Source organism: Cydia strobilella, chromosome 8, assembly GCF_947568885.1.
Source record: "Cydia strobilella chromosome 8, ilCydStro3.1, whole genome shotgun sequence".
NCBI classification, from domain to species: domain Eukaryota; kingdom Metazoa; phylum Arthropoda; class Insecta; order Lepidoptera; family Tortricidae; genus Cydia; species Cydia strobilella.
Genome location: NC_086048.1, coordinates 3,696,576 through 3,717,005, shown reverse-complemented (window position 1 = coordinate 3,717,005; position 20,430 = coordinate 3,696,576). Strand labels below are relative to the sequence as shown.

The window sequence follows — 20,430 nt, the reverse complement described above, 5'->3', positions numbered from 1 at the left end:
GAAGGCAAAAATATCGATCCAGACAAATGGCTCAAAATATGTGAACACGACTTTATTGTCTAAGGTGTTAGAGCGTTCACATATTTTTGGAACCTTTAGGAATATATATATTTATGCCCTTGACTGTACAAGTAGTACAACTAATGGGACAATGATTGTAATAATCTAGAATTCTAGAGCTACAATCGATACTAAATTGATGCAACTGAATGGATAAATAATTACCGGTACATTGCATCTTATTTTAGTTGTACTAATAAGTATAATTGCAAAACAAACGAATAGGATCTCTCAAGTTTTTGTACTAAAATTTACGTCTTGAGTCAAGACATAGTTTAGTACATATACAATACCTTCTCAGAAAAAAAAGCCTGCAATTAAAACTTATACCCAATTAAAAACCTACTTAATGACCAATAAAATGATAGTTGCTAATACGGGCGACTGACCACCCTCAGATAATCGCCGCTAATATCTTAGATTGTATGCCTAATCGGCGCGTGTGGGGGGCGTATAAAGACGAGCGTTGACCCATTTCAAACCTCATACATCAAGTACGCGCGGACATGAACAGTATAGAACTGATTTGAAAATAGAATACTTTCTCGACGATCTGAATTTAAAATTTGATTTGTGTTACAATGGATTAAGGTGGTGTGTGTGAAGTGTGTGTTATTGACTGTAGTGACAGTTTAGATCTGCATAATGAAGGTAAGGACCGTTACGTTTGAGTTTATTACACATTAGATAATTACACACATTACTTAAAAGAATATCTTACAGTATAAAAGGTGGACTTGTTGTCATGAGGAATTTTCTGCCAGTGAACCTTAAGGCAAAGCAGCTTTAAGTTAAAAATAAATTTGAATGGGTGATATTATAGGTATAGGTAATTAGATAAAATACATAATTAACTTAACCTTGACTTTATCTAAATTGTCCAGTTTTTTAAGAAAATATTAAGAACAGTGGCATATTTATAAAGTAAATTTAGGTACATAATTATTTTATTTATAGCGGTAAATTATCGCTAAAATCGGAAAGTTATTTATTTGTTTAACATTTTCTCACAAATAGACCAATGCGAAATTAAAGTAAAAATTGCTGGCACAGTCACCTTGTCAGTAGAAAAAGGCGGCAAATTAAAAAAATGTATCCGCGAAAAATTCCGAAAATAAAACTTTTCGCGGCTATAGTTTCTACGGACAAATTGGGTGTGTTTGAGTATACAAAGGCATATGTTTAAATAATATTGATATAATTAATCTTAATGATTGATAAAATAAAATAATAATACATATCAAAAGACGATTATTCCAAGTGTAATAGGTTGTTAGCATCAAAAGTGACAGATCGAACTATGCGTCAAAAGTGTCATTCTCTAATAGATTTTAACATAAAGAGCATATAAAGAGATAAGTTGGTTGGTGTTGGTACATATGTTGAAAACTTAGATTGTGGTAATTGAGGTAATATATAGGTATATTTATACACTAGAAGGCGGACTCTCGAAAAACACGTTTCCGCACCTCAATGAAGTGCATGCACTTCATTGCTACTGGCTAGCTGCGCTTATTCTTTACCTTAGTGACAGACGTGAAACGCAAAAAATGGCGGACACCTCGCGGACCATAGACATAGTCGCGGACACAATTTGTTCTCGACAGCTTGTCTATAGATACATATATTGTGACAAATACTTTTTGAATGCAAACTCCAAAGATATAGTTGGTCAAGCAAATCTTGTCAGTAGAAAAAGGCGCGAAATTCAAATTTTCTATGGGATGATATCGCACCGTGCCTACATTATTTAAAAAAAATTTTAAGATTTGTTTGACCAACTATATATCTCTATTTGTGAAAGTTGGTCAAAATTCTTTTCGTTGTCTTGTTTCTGACCACTGTCACGCTTATAATTTTGTCTATTATCAAATAAATAAAAACAGTTGAGTGATATTGCATGTCTTTCTAGCTGTAGATTGTCTTGAGAAAAATTAAAAACTAAATTTCACCCCATACAAAAAGCTCCACTCCGTCACATTTTTTTGGGGCCAAAAAACAAGACGAAAAGAATTTTGACCTAAGTATTCGAGGGTGGCAGATAGGTACTTTTGGTCCGGTACTGCTGACTGTAATCTAATTGCAAAAACCGGACAAGTGCGAGTCAGACTCGCCCACCGAGGGTTCCGTATTTTTAGTATTTGTTGTTATAGCGGCAACAGAAATACATCATCTGTGAAAATTTCAACTGATTTTTGAAATTCATGAGATTACAGCCTGGTGATACAGACAGACGGACAGACAGACAGACAGACGGACAGTGGAGTCTTAGTAATAGGGTCCCGTTTTTACCCTTTGGTACGAAACCCTAAAAACAAGGTCCACTGATGGCCAGTTAAAGGTAAAGTACTGATAGTCGGTAGTACTATTAGTTATTCTGTGCCTCAGTCCTGAGGAAACGTGGAAGAAGAAAAAGAATATTATTTCTGTGGTGGTTAAAAATCGGGGATTCAAACGTCGGTTTTGCTGTATGTAGATCATAGAACACAAAAAAATGCAAAAAGAGGTCTAATTCGGTCATGATCTTACACAGACAAGAGGACCTGGACCTCGAAATCAACTTTAAACGGTATTCGAAATGAGTCACTGAATGGGACTACAGATTCGCCCTATACCCACGCACAGTCACACATGTTACAGTGTGTAAATCCAATACGGCCAATACGGGCGATAAATTAAACCAGAGATATAATGTACCTATCCGTACCGTGTAATCATTAATTAAGAAGTTTTTTAGTTACACTTGATTATCACCGTAATTATTTTTTAAAAATTTACCGAGCAGCAACGTACTGCAAATATTGCGAGACATAACATAACATTTCGAGAGCTTTTTATAGTAACTGCCAAGTGCAAACGAACGTTGACAGTTACTTTAAAAAGCTCGTATCTCGTAACTTGTGTGTTGCTTTACATTGCGGGCCGAATTATTTTGTATGGTTAATATTTTCAATGTATTTCTAAGAAAAATATATCTCAATATACATCTTAGTCCTATACTAATATTTGCGTTTATGCGATAGAAAGTGAAATTGCAAAGATGGACGACCTTTTAATTAACAAGTTTGCTAATCCATTACCACTTTAGACGACGCCAGTACCATATAGGGCCTTTATTCAGTGGAAAGTTTGAATGCCACATTGATGGCAACTGTTTTTGCAGTAAAGTACGGTCACCGTTAAAGATAATCCTAACACTTTCGCAACTTTGTATAATTATAAACCACAATATGCTCCAAAGTGAAAAGTTCAAGCAGCATGGTTTAGGCTATGGCCGACTGCATAATAACATTGTAAATTTTTTTTTATTTTTGTAGTTATAAGTATCAACGCCAATTTTTTTAGGTTTTGGTGCCCCTGGGGCTATAAGGTTTTACCGCCCCAAATTAAACCGCCGTATAGCTTGCGTCACTCCTCGCAGTCCACCCTTGAGATTCACTCTAGAATACTCTAGCACTAGAGCCAAAAGCCCCCTAAATACGCCGCTGATGTAGTACGACTATATTTCTCTATTTCTGCATGCACTTTGACCAACAATTGCAGAATGATGAAAATGAAATGAATCATCATTCGCTTGCCCTTGTCTCATTCACTTGGGGTCGGTGCAGCATGTCTTTTTCTTCCATACCTCTCTGTCACCCGTCATCTCATCATTCACTTGCGTTCGTTTCATATCATCTCTCACACAGTCCATCCACCTTTTCCTCGGTTTTCCTCTCCTCGTACCTCCCTCCACATTCATTCTTAATACCTTTCTCGTCACATGATTTGATGAAAATGAAAAATGATTTATTGGTTATACAATAGGTTTTAACTAGAATGAAAACAAGAACCTTCTTTTAAGTAACAGATACTTATGCCAGAAGGTTCCGCTCTTCCATTAATTGCAAAGTTTACCATAATTATCTTGAATCTTAAGCTTATACTTAAAATAAGGTAATCTGATCTAATTTTATGGGTTCAACTTTCGTTACCCGCACTCTATCCTAAAATTAGAGTTTGTTCGTTACCCGCACTCTATCCTAAAATCAGAGTTTGTTCATTACCCGCACACTATCCTAAAATCAGAGTTTGTTCGTTACCCGCACTCTATCCTAAAATCAGAGTTTGTTCATTACCCGCACACTATCCTAAAATCAGAGTTTGTTCGTTACCCGCACTCTATCCTAAAATCAGAGTTTGTTCATTACCCGCACACTATCCTAAAATCAGAGTTTGTTCGTTACCCGCACTCTATCCTAAAATCAGAGTTTGTTCATTACCCGCACACTATCCTAAAATCAGAGTTTGTTCGTTACCCGCACTCTATCCTAAAGTCAGAGTTTGTTCATTACCCGCACACTATCCTAAAATCAGAGTTTGTTCGTTACCCGCACTCTATCCTAAAATCAGAGTTTGTTCATTACCCGCACTCTATCCTAAAATCAGAGTTTGTTCGTTACCCGCACTCTATCCTAAAATCAGAGTTTGTTCATTACCCGCACTCTATCCTAAAATCAGAGTTTGTTCGTTACCCGCACTCTATCCTAAAATCAGAGTTTGTTCATTACCCGCACTCTATCCTAAAATCAGTTTGTTCGTTACCCGCACTCTATCCTAAAATCAGTTTGTTCGTTACCCGCACTCTATCCTAAAATCAGTTTGTTCGTTACCCGCACTCTATCCTAAAATCAGAGTTTGTTCGTTACCCGCACTCTATCCTAAAATTAGTTTGTTCATTACCCGCACACTATCCTAAAATCAGAGTTTGTTCGTTACCCGCACTCTATCCTAAAATCAGTTTGGGGCATTTGAGGACAAACTGTCGGGTACAGTCAAAGGCAAAAATATCGATCCAGACAAATGGCTCAAAAATATGTGAACACGACTTTATTGTCTAACACATAACACATCGTGACGTCACTGTGTCATTTTGCTTACAAGCCATTTCGATGTAAGTATGGAAAACAAGAAAATTGCGATTTTGTCGGTGAAATGTTGCGTTTATCCCTATTACAGTTACCTTTGTTTTTTTTTGTTTTGTAAACGCTATTCTCAATCATTTAATGCCGCTACCTACTCAAACTGCTGCTTATTTTTACTTAAGCGATTATGTGGTTTAATCTCAATTTGGTCTGCGGTCATAAAAATACTCATATTAGCGATAAAAGAATTTAACTTTTTAGACAATTTGTCGAATTTCACTTTTGAAATATTATTTTCCCCTTTTGTATTTTTGGGAGAATTGTAGCAATAGCAAGCTTGCTAGCTAGCTAACTTTTAAAGACTGTTTACTTTGTCTTTTTAGATATTATAAATACTTTAGTCATTCAATTTTCTAAGAAGATATAAATACCTATGTATCTCCGGCAATCTAACAAGTTTAGATAGTCTAACTCAAGTGGTGAAAACATAATAGTGAATTTCATGTCATCAAATCACGAATCATGACACGAAATGTCACGAGTAATTTAAGGAAAAACCGGACAGTGCGAGTCGGACTCGCTCACCGAGGATTCCGTACTTTTTAGTATGTATTTGTTGTTATAGCGGCAACAGAAATAAATCATTTGTGAAAATTTCAACGGTCTAGCTATCACGGTTCATGAGATACAGCCTGGTGCCAGACAGACGGACAGAGGAGTCTTAGAAATAATCCCGTTTTTACCCTTTGGGGACGGAACCCTAAAAATGTCCAGTTGTTGATAAACATAAAAGTTGCTTTCTGAAGTCAAGACCAATGAACGGCCTTGCCGAAACCGGTTGCATTCTATATGCTAATACAATTTCACTACTATCTCTACCAGGACTACATTTTATCAAAGAATTTCAAACAGCCTATTCCTTTCATTATCGCTACTCCAATTTACACTCTTAGCTCATAAATTAAGGTTCACTTTCGAATGGTATTAAGAATGTAAATGAGACGTTTTGAAAAGTCGATCCTTACAGGTGACGAGCTAACTGCTAAAACAACGCCCTTTAGATGTCCAATACTACACTTTGCGGATACTGTAATCAAGTTTATTTTCAAATGTGTGTAATGATAATGATGAGATGTTTTGAAAAGTTAGATGTTTTGGAATGACTGAGCGTAACTACGATAAAATAACGTAAGATAATCCGACATCTAGAAAGGTAGTTAGCTAGTAATAGTTGTATAATTTTACTGAGTGCAGATAACCAGTAGTTTACTGCTAAATGGCTGAACGGTTCCACTATCATTATTTTTAATTAAGTAATAATTAATTTACATGAACATTATTACTTTTTATTGCAGTCATATCTATATGAAATGTTTGTTATTGATGGTTAATTTTGTAAATACCTCTAACTACAGGCAATAATCTATAGGCCTGTGCACACCGGATACGTGTGCCTTGACGTGCACTTGCACCTTGCACGTGCGCGTCACAATAAATAATAATAATAAATAAAATAAGGTCAGATTGAACTGTGTTGCTAAAAATATTGTATAGGTGCCTAGTGCCATTTTTTTGAAATAAATAAATTCCTCAAGTCAAATAGGACCCTAATGGCCGAGCAACCATCAACAGCTAAGAAATGCACTCTGTTTACGTTGCATGTGAAATCTGGATCGACCGGTCCGATGGGACGAGTCTATGATCAACTGTGTTGGCAAAACACGACTCTTTACTGATCTAAAAGTGCAGTCGATACAAAGTTGATTGCGATATGATGTCCGCGGCTTCGTTTGACTGCCAAGAAGTTTATACCGTAAAATGGGGTGAGTAGGAAGAAAACCGACATTCAAACCTCGATAACATTTTATTTTTACATATGCAAACTGAATGGTGTATCTGTATATTATAAGTGTTCTGGACGTTTGTATGTTAATTTTTGTTTTATTTTGGGTAGTTCCATTTCATAACTTTGACGATAAACAGGAAACCCCACCTCACCCCGTGTTCCCTCGTAATTGGGGTAAGATAGGATTCCATACAAAGGTGATTTTTGAAGATTGTTGGATCGTTTTTTTTAAATGTGAGTATTATAGCTCCATTTTAAATTGGAATACTTTATTTTTGTAGCAGTAGCCTTAAAAACCCATCTCACCCCCCTTTCAATCCTTCTCACCCCATTCATAACCCAACTGTGTTAATCGCGTACTTGTAAATATAAGTAGGTATTTAAACATCCAAATCTTAAAAGCTAAACGTTTTGAGGACGGGTTTTGTTCCCGTGGTCTGGTAAAAAGACACCTCGGACGGAGGTAATTTTAAAATTAGAAGTAACATCTTAATTCTCGCAATAGTGCCGACTCGGGATTAATTTTGTCAACCAGTACCCCAACGTGAATCCGAAACGTCCCGCTTGGCCCGCTGTTCAAAAATCCTATACAAAAATAGACATAACGCAAACGCGAACGCACGTCTCGCTATCGAATGAAGTGTACACTATGGGTCCAAAAATATATAAAATATGAAAAAAAAACAAAGCAGCAAGGTTTAAAAAAAACTCGAAAACCGTTTTCTCCCAAATCTCAACATAAAGTCAGTAGCGTTGTCAATCTTGGCGGTAAAAAAATACACTATACAGCATGTATTTTCGATTCGACTTCATATTCAAAGGGTTCAAATAGTTTAAATAGGCTCTAAATAAATTAACTTTCATATGTTTTACTTTTCCTTTTATTTTTCCTAATAATTCAGCTCACAATGTATAACATGTACACTAAAACCTATACTTATACGTCTCGTTTCAAGTTGGGTTGTATTAAACATACAGACTCTATGGAAATTCGATTTTCAACAGCATTACGCACAAGAAACTAACGATTTAAGTATTATACTTTTGTCAAAACGATAGACTTTACCAACTGACCGACGCATGCAATTGTATTGCAGCTATTACCGGCATCACAATGCACCTGTTATCATCCCGAGCGATAAACGGCACGTTACACGTTAACGGTGTCCGCACTCTACTTATCTGGGGGCCTAGCCAACATGCCAATCGTTTGCGTTTTTCCCTCTGCCTCACTTATATGGAAGAGTGGTAGAGATACATTATCGTTTCTTTCGCTACGACGGCATCGTTTGGCATCTTGGCTAGCGTAGCTAGCTTGCCATGCGTAGCCTGGCATAACCAATATAAATGCGATTTCGATCACATATTGTTTGCCTTTTTACCACAAAAGGAAAAATACGGAACCCTTATACGGAACTTTGATGTCCGTCCGTCCGTCAGTCTGTCAAGACCCCTTATCTCGGAAACGTACATAAACATACTCAGGTCTACAGTCGCTTGAACTTGTAAAAAAATCAACGTTCCGTAGTTTTAGTAAGTATTTGTTATTATAGCGGCAACGGCAACAGAAATACATCATCTGTGAAAATTTCAACTGTCTATTCGCTATCACGGTTCATGAGATACATCCTGCTGACAGGCAGATGGAGTCTTAGTAATAGGGTCCCGTTTTTACCCTTTGAGTACGGAACCCTAAAAATGTAGACCGCGCGTAATATTGATGCGGCATTTTCCAAAGGTTGTCCCTTCAGGGATTTCGCCCCCATTGCATAATCCACTCTAAACTAAACTGAAGTTCGAATGTGCAGCCACAAATTGTCTTATTATCACTCCCTGACACTGCGGGGTTGCGTAATGCATCACAACCATATCGTGTTTAGTTTGAAAATATATTTTTGTAATATAGTTTTCATTCATTCATTCATTAGACTAGTCAACGACCCTCTATAATAATGAATGCTATGAATTCACGCATCGCATGACTCACGACTATCGTATATGCAAGAAAAAGTGATTAGCGGACGAGCTAAAATAAAACGTTATTAAGTTGCATTCTGATTATTACATTGCTGGATTAATTGACGTTCATTAGGAAGAACACAACGTTACATGCATAAATTAAGATTGTATAGTTTCTTAAAATACCAACAAAACCATTTTAGGTGCCAAATACATATAGATATTTATTAATTAATCAAATGTTTGACTTCGAAAAACGGCTTACATGACTGAAACTTATGACTGAAAGATATATCTCCTCCGTATTGCCCCGCCCCCAGCATTGAATCTTCCCATTATTCCCATTCAGTCCCATTAAGGGTCCCGGCAAACTTGGTTCTCCATACAAACGTAGTTACGCTCTCATTTTAAAACGACTAGCTAGATTGCTCTGAAACTTTGTACTTACAATAGGATAAGGTATACCTATGTGTGTAATTATTTATGTAGCTTCAGATATCATAGTTAAAAAAATACAGCGAATTTAAGTTTTTCATACAAAACTTGTTTTTGCTCTATCTCGTTTGTTTTATAAACTGGAACTATATAAACTAATTACAGACCTGACCTCATGTCATTGTATGTGCAAAGTTTCATTACAATCCAAGACGTAGTTTTAAAATGAGAACGAAACTCCGTTTGTATGGGAAGGTGAAATTCGGCCGAGCTTGCCGGGGACTTAAACGAGGCGCGTTTGGGTACAAGCAATATAGATACAGACATTTGACAAACCCTTCCCTTTTTAATTAACTTAGCAAAAACACGCATAATGCACGGTCAAGGAACCTATAGTAAAAAACCGGCCAAGTGCGAGTCGGACTTGCTCACCGAGGGTACCGTACTTTTTAGTATTTGTTGTTATAGCGGCAACAGAAATACATCATCTGTGAAAATTTCAACTGTCTAGCTATCACGGTTCATGAGATATAGCCTGGTGACAGACGGACAGCGGAGTCTTAGTAATAGGGTCCCGTTTTTACCCTTTGGGTACGGAACCCTAAAAACGAACAACTAAAAGTAAAACTCATCTATCAAAAATATTACCGTTTCTCTAGCCTAATTATTGAAGATCATCTCTTGAAGGTACATAGATTTTTAAACCTTATCGTTATGATAATAAGAACTAAAATAATTGCTTTGATGAGTTAACTATAGCGGCAAATATTAAATTAGAAACGCGCATAGTAATCGCGCTCGGTTTCGCCCGCACCCACCCGTAACGGCGTGTTTCATTGGACACTTACGTTTCGCGTCCTACGAGGTTTTTCTTCACGTCTAGTTTTCAGATGTTGTTTACCGACAACAACAGACGAAAAAATTCTTGCGAAATAAGTTAATTTGGCGAATAACTTGGTTAAGTTTATAAGTTTTTGACATGTAAATTGGTTTTATGAATAAAATGATTATGATTATGATTATGATTAACTTTTGTCAGACAAAATGCATTCTTCTTCTAATCAAAAAGACACGTAGGTACCTAACGAGTAGGTAACTAGGTACTCAGTAGATAAATAATTTACTGTAGATATTTGAGTGTTCCTCTCAAGGAGACTATATAAAAGAGCCAAATCTCTATGTATGGAAAGTGTCCATCAAAAAACAGTAATTAGGCGGCGCCACCATACACCGAAATACTACCAAAAACAACCTACGTAATTTGGTCGGGTTATTTGTTGCCTTATATGGTTCATGTTATACTCATGTCCCAGAGCCTAACTAGCGCCACCGGAGAGATTAGGAACTATTATTTAAAGCTGAAAGCGATCACTTTTGCAACAATTCTGCCATAAGAGATTGGCATCCTTTCTATACCATCCATAGTTCCTCTGCTTTACCTACTGTATTTAAAAAGTTACGAACGCTGTTTTACAAGGTACACTAGTAGGTAATGGGAAATCGAGGTGAGTTCTAACAAAGTTGAAACAACTCAAATGTTGACATTTATAAGTTCTATGACTGTTAACGAGCTGAAAAAAAAACGATGTTTAGCCGCTCCCCACCATCTGCGAGTTCCTCAATATGTTGCCTTGCCTCAATACCGAAAAATTGACGTCGTTTTTACTTACCTCTGTGGCAACTCGCCTCGGTCTTCTCTAATGCGGAATTAATGGTCTTTCGGCACATCATATTCATATTACAGAGCATTAGATATGCAAGAAAATGAAAATAAACACACCTAATAGAATATAGGGTAATATTACTAAATTACAAAATATTTTTTTTAATCAAAGCTGCGGGCTTTCAGTGATAAGTGTCAGCCATATGGACCGATTTTCGAAGTCATAAATGTATGGAGAGCTTCGTCGTATTCTGTCGCTGGCCGACCACTAGGAAATGTTATAGTGGTACGAGTAGGTACAGTCTCCTGCAATAATATGTTACACAACGAACGCCGCAAAAATATCTGACACGATCTTATTTGTAGAGCCATAAGAGCGGGTCACATGTTTTTGCGGCCTTCGAAGAGTAACATATTATTGCAGGATTGTACCTAACCAAGGGGCGTTCCTAACTGTGCAGACTAAACTACCGTCATTATTAAAGTAGCACTTATAATGAGTAGCTAATAATCATCAACTCTCTCTGGCACGTACACTGAACATTGACCGGCTCATCCTAGCGCTGGTTTAGTTTATGATTTATGTTTGTCAATGTTAAACGGGAGAAAAGTGTAATTAGGGATATGCCAAAAGCCTTACTTTTTTAGACCACGTCGGTGACAAACAAACAAATAGATCGATTGATAGTAAGTGGTTGGTTAAACCATCGCCAGCGGCGTCCGGTCTAAAAGGGCCATCGGCAGCGGCGTCCGGTCCAAAAGGGCCATCGGCTGCGGCGTCCGGTCCCAAAGGGCCATCGACAGCAACGTTCGGTCCAAAAGAGCCGGCGGCGGCGGCGACATCGAGATTAGAAATTAAAATTCGTACCTACGCATAGAAACAAAGGTCATTAGAAATTAGTAGTAGGTAGTAGTTAGGGTGTTGATGTCCGACGATGGTGTGGCACTGTCGAGCCCCTAAGCCATTACCAGCTTACTGCACCCTGCCCTACCCAGACCGTTGTGGTTCCCGCCTGAACTAGATAGGTCCAGCCCAGTTCTTACTGTCGGGCATAGGTTGCATGAGCTATAAGCTCCTTTAACAGTGGTTGTTATTTCGGTTTATAGACTTGCAACTCTAGCGGGCATCAGATTAATTAGGTTGCTCAGATGACTGTATCTACATGTTATTTATCTTTATCTTGTGTTTTTATCCACACAAAAGCAAATCCAATTACAATATACAACTACCTACATCGAATATAAATAATATATATACGACAAGTACTCTCAGAAAGAAACGATCAAGAAAAGTACGCCATTTAGTAAGTGGAGCCACCAATATGTTCAACCATAGTAAAGTCGCCATCAAATATATCGGAGCGGCCATGGTGCTCTCAAATATCTGAACGCGCCTCTATTGTCAAGACGCTAGACTGCGTGTTTAGATATTTTTGAGCGCCTCGGCCGCTAGGATATATCTGAAGGCGGTTGTACCTCCTGGAGCATATGTTTGTGATCGTATCGTTCAACTATAATTTTCAGCTATTTCAAAATTAGCAAAAATTACTTGGTAGGTAAGTATAACTTTGCTTAGTGCATAACCGCACTAAGCTCCGCTGGGGACAAAATACAGTAATAATTTTTCGAGTGCTCAGCCGACTTAGGTAATTCATCCCACCATACTGTATCTTATAATTTTGAGCTATATCAAATCTAGTAAACAACTTTGTTTTACCTACACACTAAGCTGCAGCGCAAAATACGGTCATTATCAAGTGGCGAGCAATAATCGTCTCGATACCGAGAACTGTTTTCACGCACCTTTCCCTGCTTGACTTTTACGGAATGTCGCTAGGCGTGTTGCCTTGGGATTAATTAATACGAGTGCTGCCGCAGCTCTTTTGATACACTGTAAATAAATAATTATCACTTACTGTTATTAGTTACGTGAATGCAGAGAAAATTGTCTCTACGTAGGTATCCATAATAAGAAGATATTAAAGCCATAAATAATTCGCGTAACATTTTTTAATCGCACGTAACGCCTATAGTATTTTTTACATAACTTGAGTACGGTGACCGCGTTCATCTCATTGTTGAATTTTATAAATTGTATGGAATAAATTTTAAAGTTTCCTGCCAAATTACGTAAATTAATCAGCCGATACAATACAATACTCTTTATTGCACAAATGCACACCTAACACAGTTTACATTGCATGTAGGTATGTACAGAAACATAAACAAAGACAATTGGATAGAGGTAACAACAACGGTCTTATCGCTTAAGAGTGATCTCTTCCAGACAACCTTTGGGTAAGGTACCGATACTGCAAGTCAGTATTGATGGATCCCTACAGGTTTAACTATTTCTTAAATATTCTTTAACTTGTTCCAGATCCAACTAGTCTACCTCACGCTATGGTCGCTATCCCAGGCCGCATACATCAGCCGCATGACGGTCAACCGCATGCGGGTGCCGACGGCCTTCCGTCCCGGAGTCACGCTTCACCGGACCTGGACTCATCCTCGGCTGGTCCAGGCCGCGTCACATAGAACGCCTTATGTTATATACAGGAACCCACCACACAGGTACTGTCATAAATATGTCATAACCAACACCTTGTAATACCATAGTTACAATAAACGATTATGATTATGAGATGAAACACGTCCACAGGACGAAGTCCACCACCGGTTTCGGAATCACTCTTCATCTAACCCAGTCTTAGTTCCACCTCCAGGTCCTCCAGCTCCCAGACTTAGCATAGGTCACCTGACGCCTTATATTACCATACAAGGACCCACTGCACAGGTACTGTAAGCCGAATATATTGACTACTAACTCCATGCTACAGCCTTTCGTCCCGGAGGCACACTTCGATTACTCCAGGTTTCGCACAAGACGCCTTAAATATAGGAACTCACCACACAGCGATTGTCATATCTAATGAGTCTTCTAGTTATCCACTACCCAAGTAGCACAGCTAGCTGTATAGCAGCCGAATAATGACTGGGTAAGAGGTGGTAAGAGATAATCAGTTATTCAGACATTATTCGGCTGCTATACAGCTACTGTACTACTTGGGTATTGAAAGAGGTTCAGCATTAACCCAAAAATCAATTTAGGTACTTAATACCTACCTAATTCAATGGAATGGCGATTTGAACTACCTACATCGTCATTCCACCTTTTTAGGGTCTCCTTACGATGATTCCACTTGATAACTACTTACTACTACAGATAAGAAGTGATCATCCAGTTTCAGTAAATTTTCTTAGGAACGTTAACGAAATCCTTTACTTATGGATTTCGTTAAAGTTCCTAAGAAAATTTAAACTGAGGGGGTTTGTCACAACCGCCAATTTTTGTGGCACATTTTTTGAGACCGGAGCTTGGTATTCAGAGTTTAGCCTCGATCGTAAGGCTTAGATCCTTCGCAGTTCTTTAAAATAACTAAAAAAATATCACCACTGTGTAAGCAAATTTAGCCGCTAATCCCTAAATCAAACAGGCCAATATCCCGCAGATACGCCATGAAGCACTACGGGCCCAACCCCAACCGGAACGTGTTCATCAACAGCGGTCCGTGGAAGACGACGGCCAGACTGCCGACGATTACCAGCGCCACGCCGGAGTACGAGTTCGTGAAGGCTGCGTCCGCGCCGACTGCGTTGAGAGTTAACGGTGACAAAGGTTCACTTTATAGGCACTGCACTCTTCTTACGGCTTTCGATTTAGGAGAATTTGGTTGGCATAATAACTTACTTTTGTAACGATCATATCTAAGGATTGTATCCTAATTTGGGGGATTCAAATTTACATCAGTCAATTTCATTTGATATTTGAAAACTGTGGCCTTCCACCAGAGAACAATCCTTATGTTTAATGTGAAATTATGTCTATTGCTTATGTCTTATGCACATGGAGCATTAGGACTCTTTTCTGATGGAAAGCCACAAATGTTTTCCAAGAGCAGTCTTATCGTCCATCACAATTTTACTGCACGTGCAAAATGGTATGCTTACACTGCTACTGTCCTTACACGCAGCTAATTTAGTTTTATTTTATTTTTACACATATTTCTACTTTCAGATAACGAGCTATCGAAGGCCTAGAAGATTATCTTTTCGTGCACAAATGCACAATACTTGATTTTATTTATCGCTTGTGGAAATGTCGGAATGTCGCTTTTAAATACGTATTTCAAGATATCTTTTTAATTTTTCTACACTAAAATTTACTAGCGCAACCATCCCCTAGTACTTAGTTAGTAAACAACCTTTAATATTAGCTACCAAAAAAATTTGCATTACTACTGTGCTTTTGTGCATATCTCGCGGTAGGATTTCCACTATGGACGTTTGGTGATGGGCATCACTACTGAAGTGCCGTCGGAAACTTTTCAAAATAGCAAAAAAATTCAATTGAAAAAATTCCGATATTTTCAAATGAAAGTCTTCTTTGTTTCCTGTAAAATTTTCCTGAAATTCCCAAGATTTTTACCAACTTTTTGGAAACTTTCCGCAAGTTGCCCATCTGTAGGCATTAGGGGGAAGTCCCACAGTGACGAAGCCCTAAGCCTTTTTGAAGAAAATATATCTTTAGGTATTTAATAATTACTTTAGTCAACAAACTTTAAAATCAAAATAAAGTAACCCAAATGCAACTTCTGCATAAACGACTTTAAAAACGAAAAGTAAACTTGCGAAAAAAAACCTCATTCTTTAAGGCAGGCTAAAAACAGGCAAGGCACCGGACGGTTTAAAAACATTTGGCATTCTGGAATGTCAAGCACAGCTAGGCTTTCTGCGCCCAACTTTTACTTATCCTTGAATTATATATAGTATGTCTGTCCGGCACTATATGCCGTCCGTCATTACGGGACTTTCCCCTACTATCTTTCATTCAACAATAAAATTCCATCTTTGCCTAGCTATGTACTTTAGACGTTATTCACGACCAAGCGACTCGACATTTCCATGGGCGAAAGCAAGCGTGTTCAGTTCGTGTTGACCAACAGGTGCCATCCACACGATCCCAGCGCCCAACCTGAGTCTTTCGGAGAAGCCAATCGTGGTCATCGATGCGACGGAGCAGGGAGTGAAGGTGACCACAGAAGCAGCTGTGCGTACTTTGTGTATTCTCATTTGTCTCCGCCGGGCACAGATTGAAATAGGCGCTCTATACAAATCATTCCCAGCCCAAATAAGTTGCTGTAGCTGCCATACCTACTGAAGTCCTAGTAACTTCTTATGTTCGAAATCAAAATTCAAATTCAACGGACGTTAGTCTTTAACAATTGTCCGTGATCAATTTTAATATTGAACTGACTAAAAGATTTTTTTTTTTTTAGCCAAAACCAACATACGAGGTAACAGAGAAATACATAGAGCCGTCAATCCATGTGGCTAAAATCGAATCGCCTATAGGATTTTCTAAAGCCACGGTAAGTAACCCCCAATATTGATGTTAAAATTGATAAAGAAACGTAATACAACACGTACTTATTTCTAAAGTTCACAATCGCGGCCAATTTTTAAAATCCAATTTGAATAATTGAACAATAAATACCTGTTTTGTTCCAGTCCTTAACGGGCCCTGAAATACAAACCCTGGTCCGAAACGGCGCCGCCCTTCAACTGACGTCAGAGTACGGGCTGCCGGCGATCGCTATGGCGCAACATCATCAGGCCCAACTTATGCCCCAACAGTTCACTATACAACAGGTAATTCTCGTATAAAGCCCTTTACAAACCCTGGTCCGAAACGGCGCCGCCCTTCAACTGACGTCAGAGTACGGGCTGGCGGCGATCGCTATGCCTCATCATCAGGCGCAACTTATGCCCCAACAGTTCACTATACAACAGGTAATTCCCGTATACAACGGCCCTGACCAACCCTGGTCCGAAACGGCGCCGCCCTTCAACTGACATCTAGAGTACGGGCTACCGGCGATCGCTATACCTCAGCATCAGGCGCAACGCAACTTGTGCCGCAACAGTTCACTATACAACAGGTAATTCTCGTATAAAACGGCCCTTGAAATACAAATCCTGGTCCGAAACGGCGCCGCCTTACAGCTGACGTCATAGTACCGCCGCCATAGGCTGCCGGCGATCGCTATGCCACAGCATCAGGCCCAACACATAATCTACATGCGTACCCCAACGTGCCACAACAGTTCACTCTTCAATTTAGGTAAGTCTCGTTTACAATGCAATTTCAATGGTAGACAACTTAGATAATTCCAAGGTCTAATTCACAAACCGATATTATTTTGATTTTGCTTCCAATCCAATAAAGATTTTTATATCAGTCGTACTCATAACTCATGAGCAAAGTGGCTCGACTCGGAAGTAACGAATGATTATAGTATCGCCAATAGTTTAATATTTACTATTAGGTACGTTTCGCCTGGCTAGTAGAGCATATCTATGACAATAAAAGTTAGTAAGTGATATAGATACATTTCCATAACTGTGCCAATTTCTAGGGTTTCAGTGCCATGCCAACCCACCACGATCTAGTCCAATCCGGCGCTGAAGGCATCATAATACCGCCGAACGCATTATATCAACCTGACCCCGGATATCTGCAAAAACTACAGAACCAACTGTTGCAGAGGTACCCCGCCGTCGAATTTATACCGTACGCTGCTGACATCCCCACGGAAGGACAGATCCAAACTCAAGCATCACAAATACAGCCCCAAGTGATCCTGCTCCAAAACGAAGTTACCAAGCAGGCACCAGCACCATTCGTCGCAAGAGAACAGCAATATGATAAGAACGTCGTACAGAGGGAAACTCAAGAAAAAACCGTAGTAACATTAGTCCCGCAAAAACTTATTATAACTACTCAAAATGTAACTGAGAAACCTGCTGAAACCACCACCCAATACCAAACTACATCAACGCCACAAAATATAACAGTTCAAGTGGTCACAGAATCCCAACCTTCATCAACAGTTCAATACATAGTAGAAAGTACAACTGAAGAACATAAGACGACAACTCCACTGTACTACGCCCAAGTTGGTCAAAGCGTTGGAAGCGCAATAGCAAGTGGGTTTTACTCAGCTATCAATGACGTAAGAGCGGCAGCTGCATTAGCTCAAGTAAGTGAAACACCGCAAGAATCAGCCAGTACCGAAGCAGAAAATACAACTACTACAATGACCTCGACAACCACAACTACTACAATGAATCCAGAATTTCAGCCATACTTTGTACATAAGAAAGAAGATGAGAAGAACGATACGAGTGGAGAATTAATATCTGTATTAGGAATTCCTTTTGCGAAGCCAGAGCCAGTCAAACCAATACCTAAACCTGATGAAACAGTGAAAGTAGCTTACACTCTATACAGGACCGACGATAAAGATCAGAAGGTAGCAAAAGATGGAAGCATATATGCTGGACAGATAGTGGAAGCGAGTATAAGTGAAGACCAAGATTTTAATAAAGAGAAGAACAGTATTTTGTCTAGAAGGGCGCCTGTAAGGCTGATAGCTGTTCCAGTTGAGAATCCTAGCACGACCACAGCCTCAACAACAACGCTGGTGCCGCAGAAAGTAACAGTGGTGAAAGCGAAGATTCCACCGAAAAGCAAGTTGACGTTTGATGACAAAACAGGCGAGCCAGTACTGAGAATTTATGCCAGTTACGTGGATACTCCTCAGCAGGTAAGTTTGTTAGAGACTGGAGATAGTTTAGAAATTAGGTACATATAAAACTATGAAATTTATATATATTAAAATAACTTACTTCACTGGCTCAGTAGTGACCCAAAAAGGATCTTGGCCTCTGAAACTCTGCCCTATTCTGCGCCACTTCACGCCAATTGTGTATTCCGAGGACGGACAAGTCTTTTAGGGCTTCGTCCAGAGGTATCTTGGACACCCAGACGGACGTTTCCCGCTCGGGTGCCCCACATACGCTATTCTCACAGCACGATCCTCTCCCATCCTCTCCAGGTGACCAAGCCAGCGGAGTCGTGTGGCTTTGATTTGATATGTGACAAAGACCAAAAATTGGGGAACAAACAAGTAGCACAACAATATTAATATACCTACACATTTATGTATACAGAAATTAAAAAACACAATAACCCTAATGAGGGCGCCACTGGACGGTAGCCGTCTTAATTATGTGTATAAAAGCGTCATAATTATTAAGTCTACAAAAGTTTCGATAAAAAAACATGTTTCAGTCGGACACTACCTACTTAAAATTGTGGCCTAGCCTATACAAAAGTAATCTTACCACTACACAACCTAACGTAAAGATCCAAACCCCACGCTACGCCATATTCATACATGTTTCTCAATTTCAGAAAGAAGTGGTGGTATCCAAGCTAGCAAACATGAAACAAAAAGAAGTAGCTCGAAAGACAGACAGCGTCGACAACTGGAAAGCAGCAACCATAAAATCAGTGGACAAAACCCAGGGACCGAATATGAACCAAGTAACTCAATTCGGACTCAAACTTAGATCCAGAAGCGACGATTACATACCACTGTTCGATGATTACGAAGATTAGTACAACTATAAGTATTTAAAATTATTTATTCTACAAGACTGTCTCCTTAGTATAACAAATTAACTGTAAGTAGGCGTGTCCAGACCCAGACAGAACGAGCCGCTTCGCGATGAAATTGCCGCGTGAAGCAGCGAAGTCCTCTGTAGACGTGCCTCGGTCGCATGATGATGTTGCATAGGGCGAGGCACGTCTCCACATCAACCGAGCTGCTTCGCGCGGAAATTTCCTCGCATAATTTAAGCATTATGCATTTAGAAAACTAATAACCATTTGTATTATTTCCCGATAAAAGACTACATAAATAGTTTGGTAAAGTATAGGTACGTTAAATGTTATAATAATAACAATAGTTTTGAAACAACACTCGTGCATTTACTTTATTTATTTAAATAACAGTATTTAATAAGTTCCATTAATTTTTAAATTAGCTATAGCGATTTAATATTGTAATCGCTTTGACTCACTACCAGTGATCTTCAGAATACTTCATTAAAACTTAAACAACGAAAGTGCTCAATTAAAACAACATGGCGGCTGACTCAATGAACCAAATATGGGTTCTTATTCTTAGTACCTATTTGTATGTTATAAGTTATAAAGAATGATTAATTCTTTACATGTAAGCATTTTAATGTATTGTTTCAAACTTCTTGAGACTGTGTTATTTATAAATTATCCATATTCTAAGTTAGGTTAACATAGAATTAGTTTTGTTGACGCATTTCGTTATTAAATCCTATTTATTTTAATGTAAATAATGATTATTGTTTTGTTTTTGTTAAAGCCAAATTTATAACTCGAGTTATAATAAAATTAAACAAAAGTATTTCATTTCATTTTATTTATTAACACTATTTCAGTTTTATAAAAGTAAATAAACTTGACAGTGAGTAAATAAAATAAGGTTCATCCATTCATTACTGGGCACCCAGTATATGATTAATGGAAGTGTGTTGAACTGTACGCAACTTGGGGTAGATTTCATACAATCCGGAACGATTGTTTTCTGGCCGTTTAATTGTTAGTTAATAACTGA

General features: G+C 38.5%; 2 protein-coding genes across 2 annotated transcripts in view; both read left to right on the top strand.

Annotated features, from left to right (window-relative positions):
• LOC134743454 (bone morphogenetic protein 1) overlaps positions 1-20,430 on the top strand; it is a 477,569-nt gene that overhangs the window by 275,591 nt on the left and 181,548 nt on the right. The gene's annotated exons all lie outside the window — the stretch shown is intronic.
• On the top strand, positions 445-20,225 carry LOC134743378 (uncharacterized). Its single transcript, XM_063676770.1, has 9 exons — positions 445-711; positions 13,248-13,441; positions 14,380-14,546; positions 15,874-15,953; positions 16,207-16,299; positions 16,439-16,579; positions 16,750-16,869; positions 17,347-18,537; positions 19,188-20,225. The coding sequence occupies exons 1-9, from the start codon at positions 706-708 to the stop codon at positions 19,392-19,394; spliced, it is 2,199 nt and encodes a 732-aa protein (XP_063532840.1). The 5' UTR covers positions 445-705; the 3' UTR covers positions 19,395-20,225.

What these genes read in the sequence shown, in the direction of transcription:
- LOC134743378 (XM_063676770.1), top strand. An exon ending in TCGATGCGACGGAGCAGGGA is followed by an intron (nt 15,954 to 16,206) that starts GTGAAGGTGACC and finishes TTTTTTTTTTAG; the next exon opens with CCAAAACCAACATACGAGGT. An exon ending in ACGTGGATACTCCTCAGCAG is followed by an intron (nt 18,538 to 19,187) that starts GTAAGTTTGTTA and finishes TCTCAATTTCAG; the next exon opens with AAAGAAGTGGTGGTATCCAA.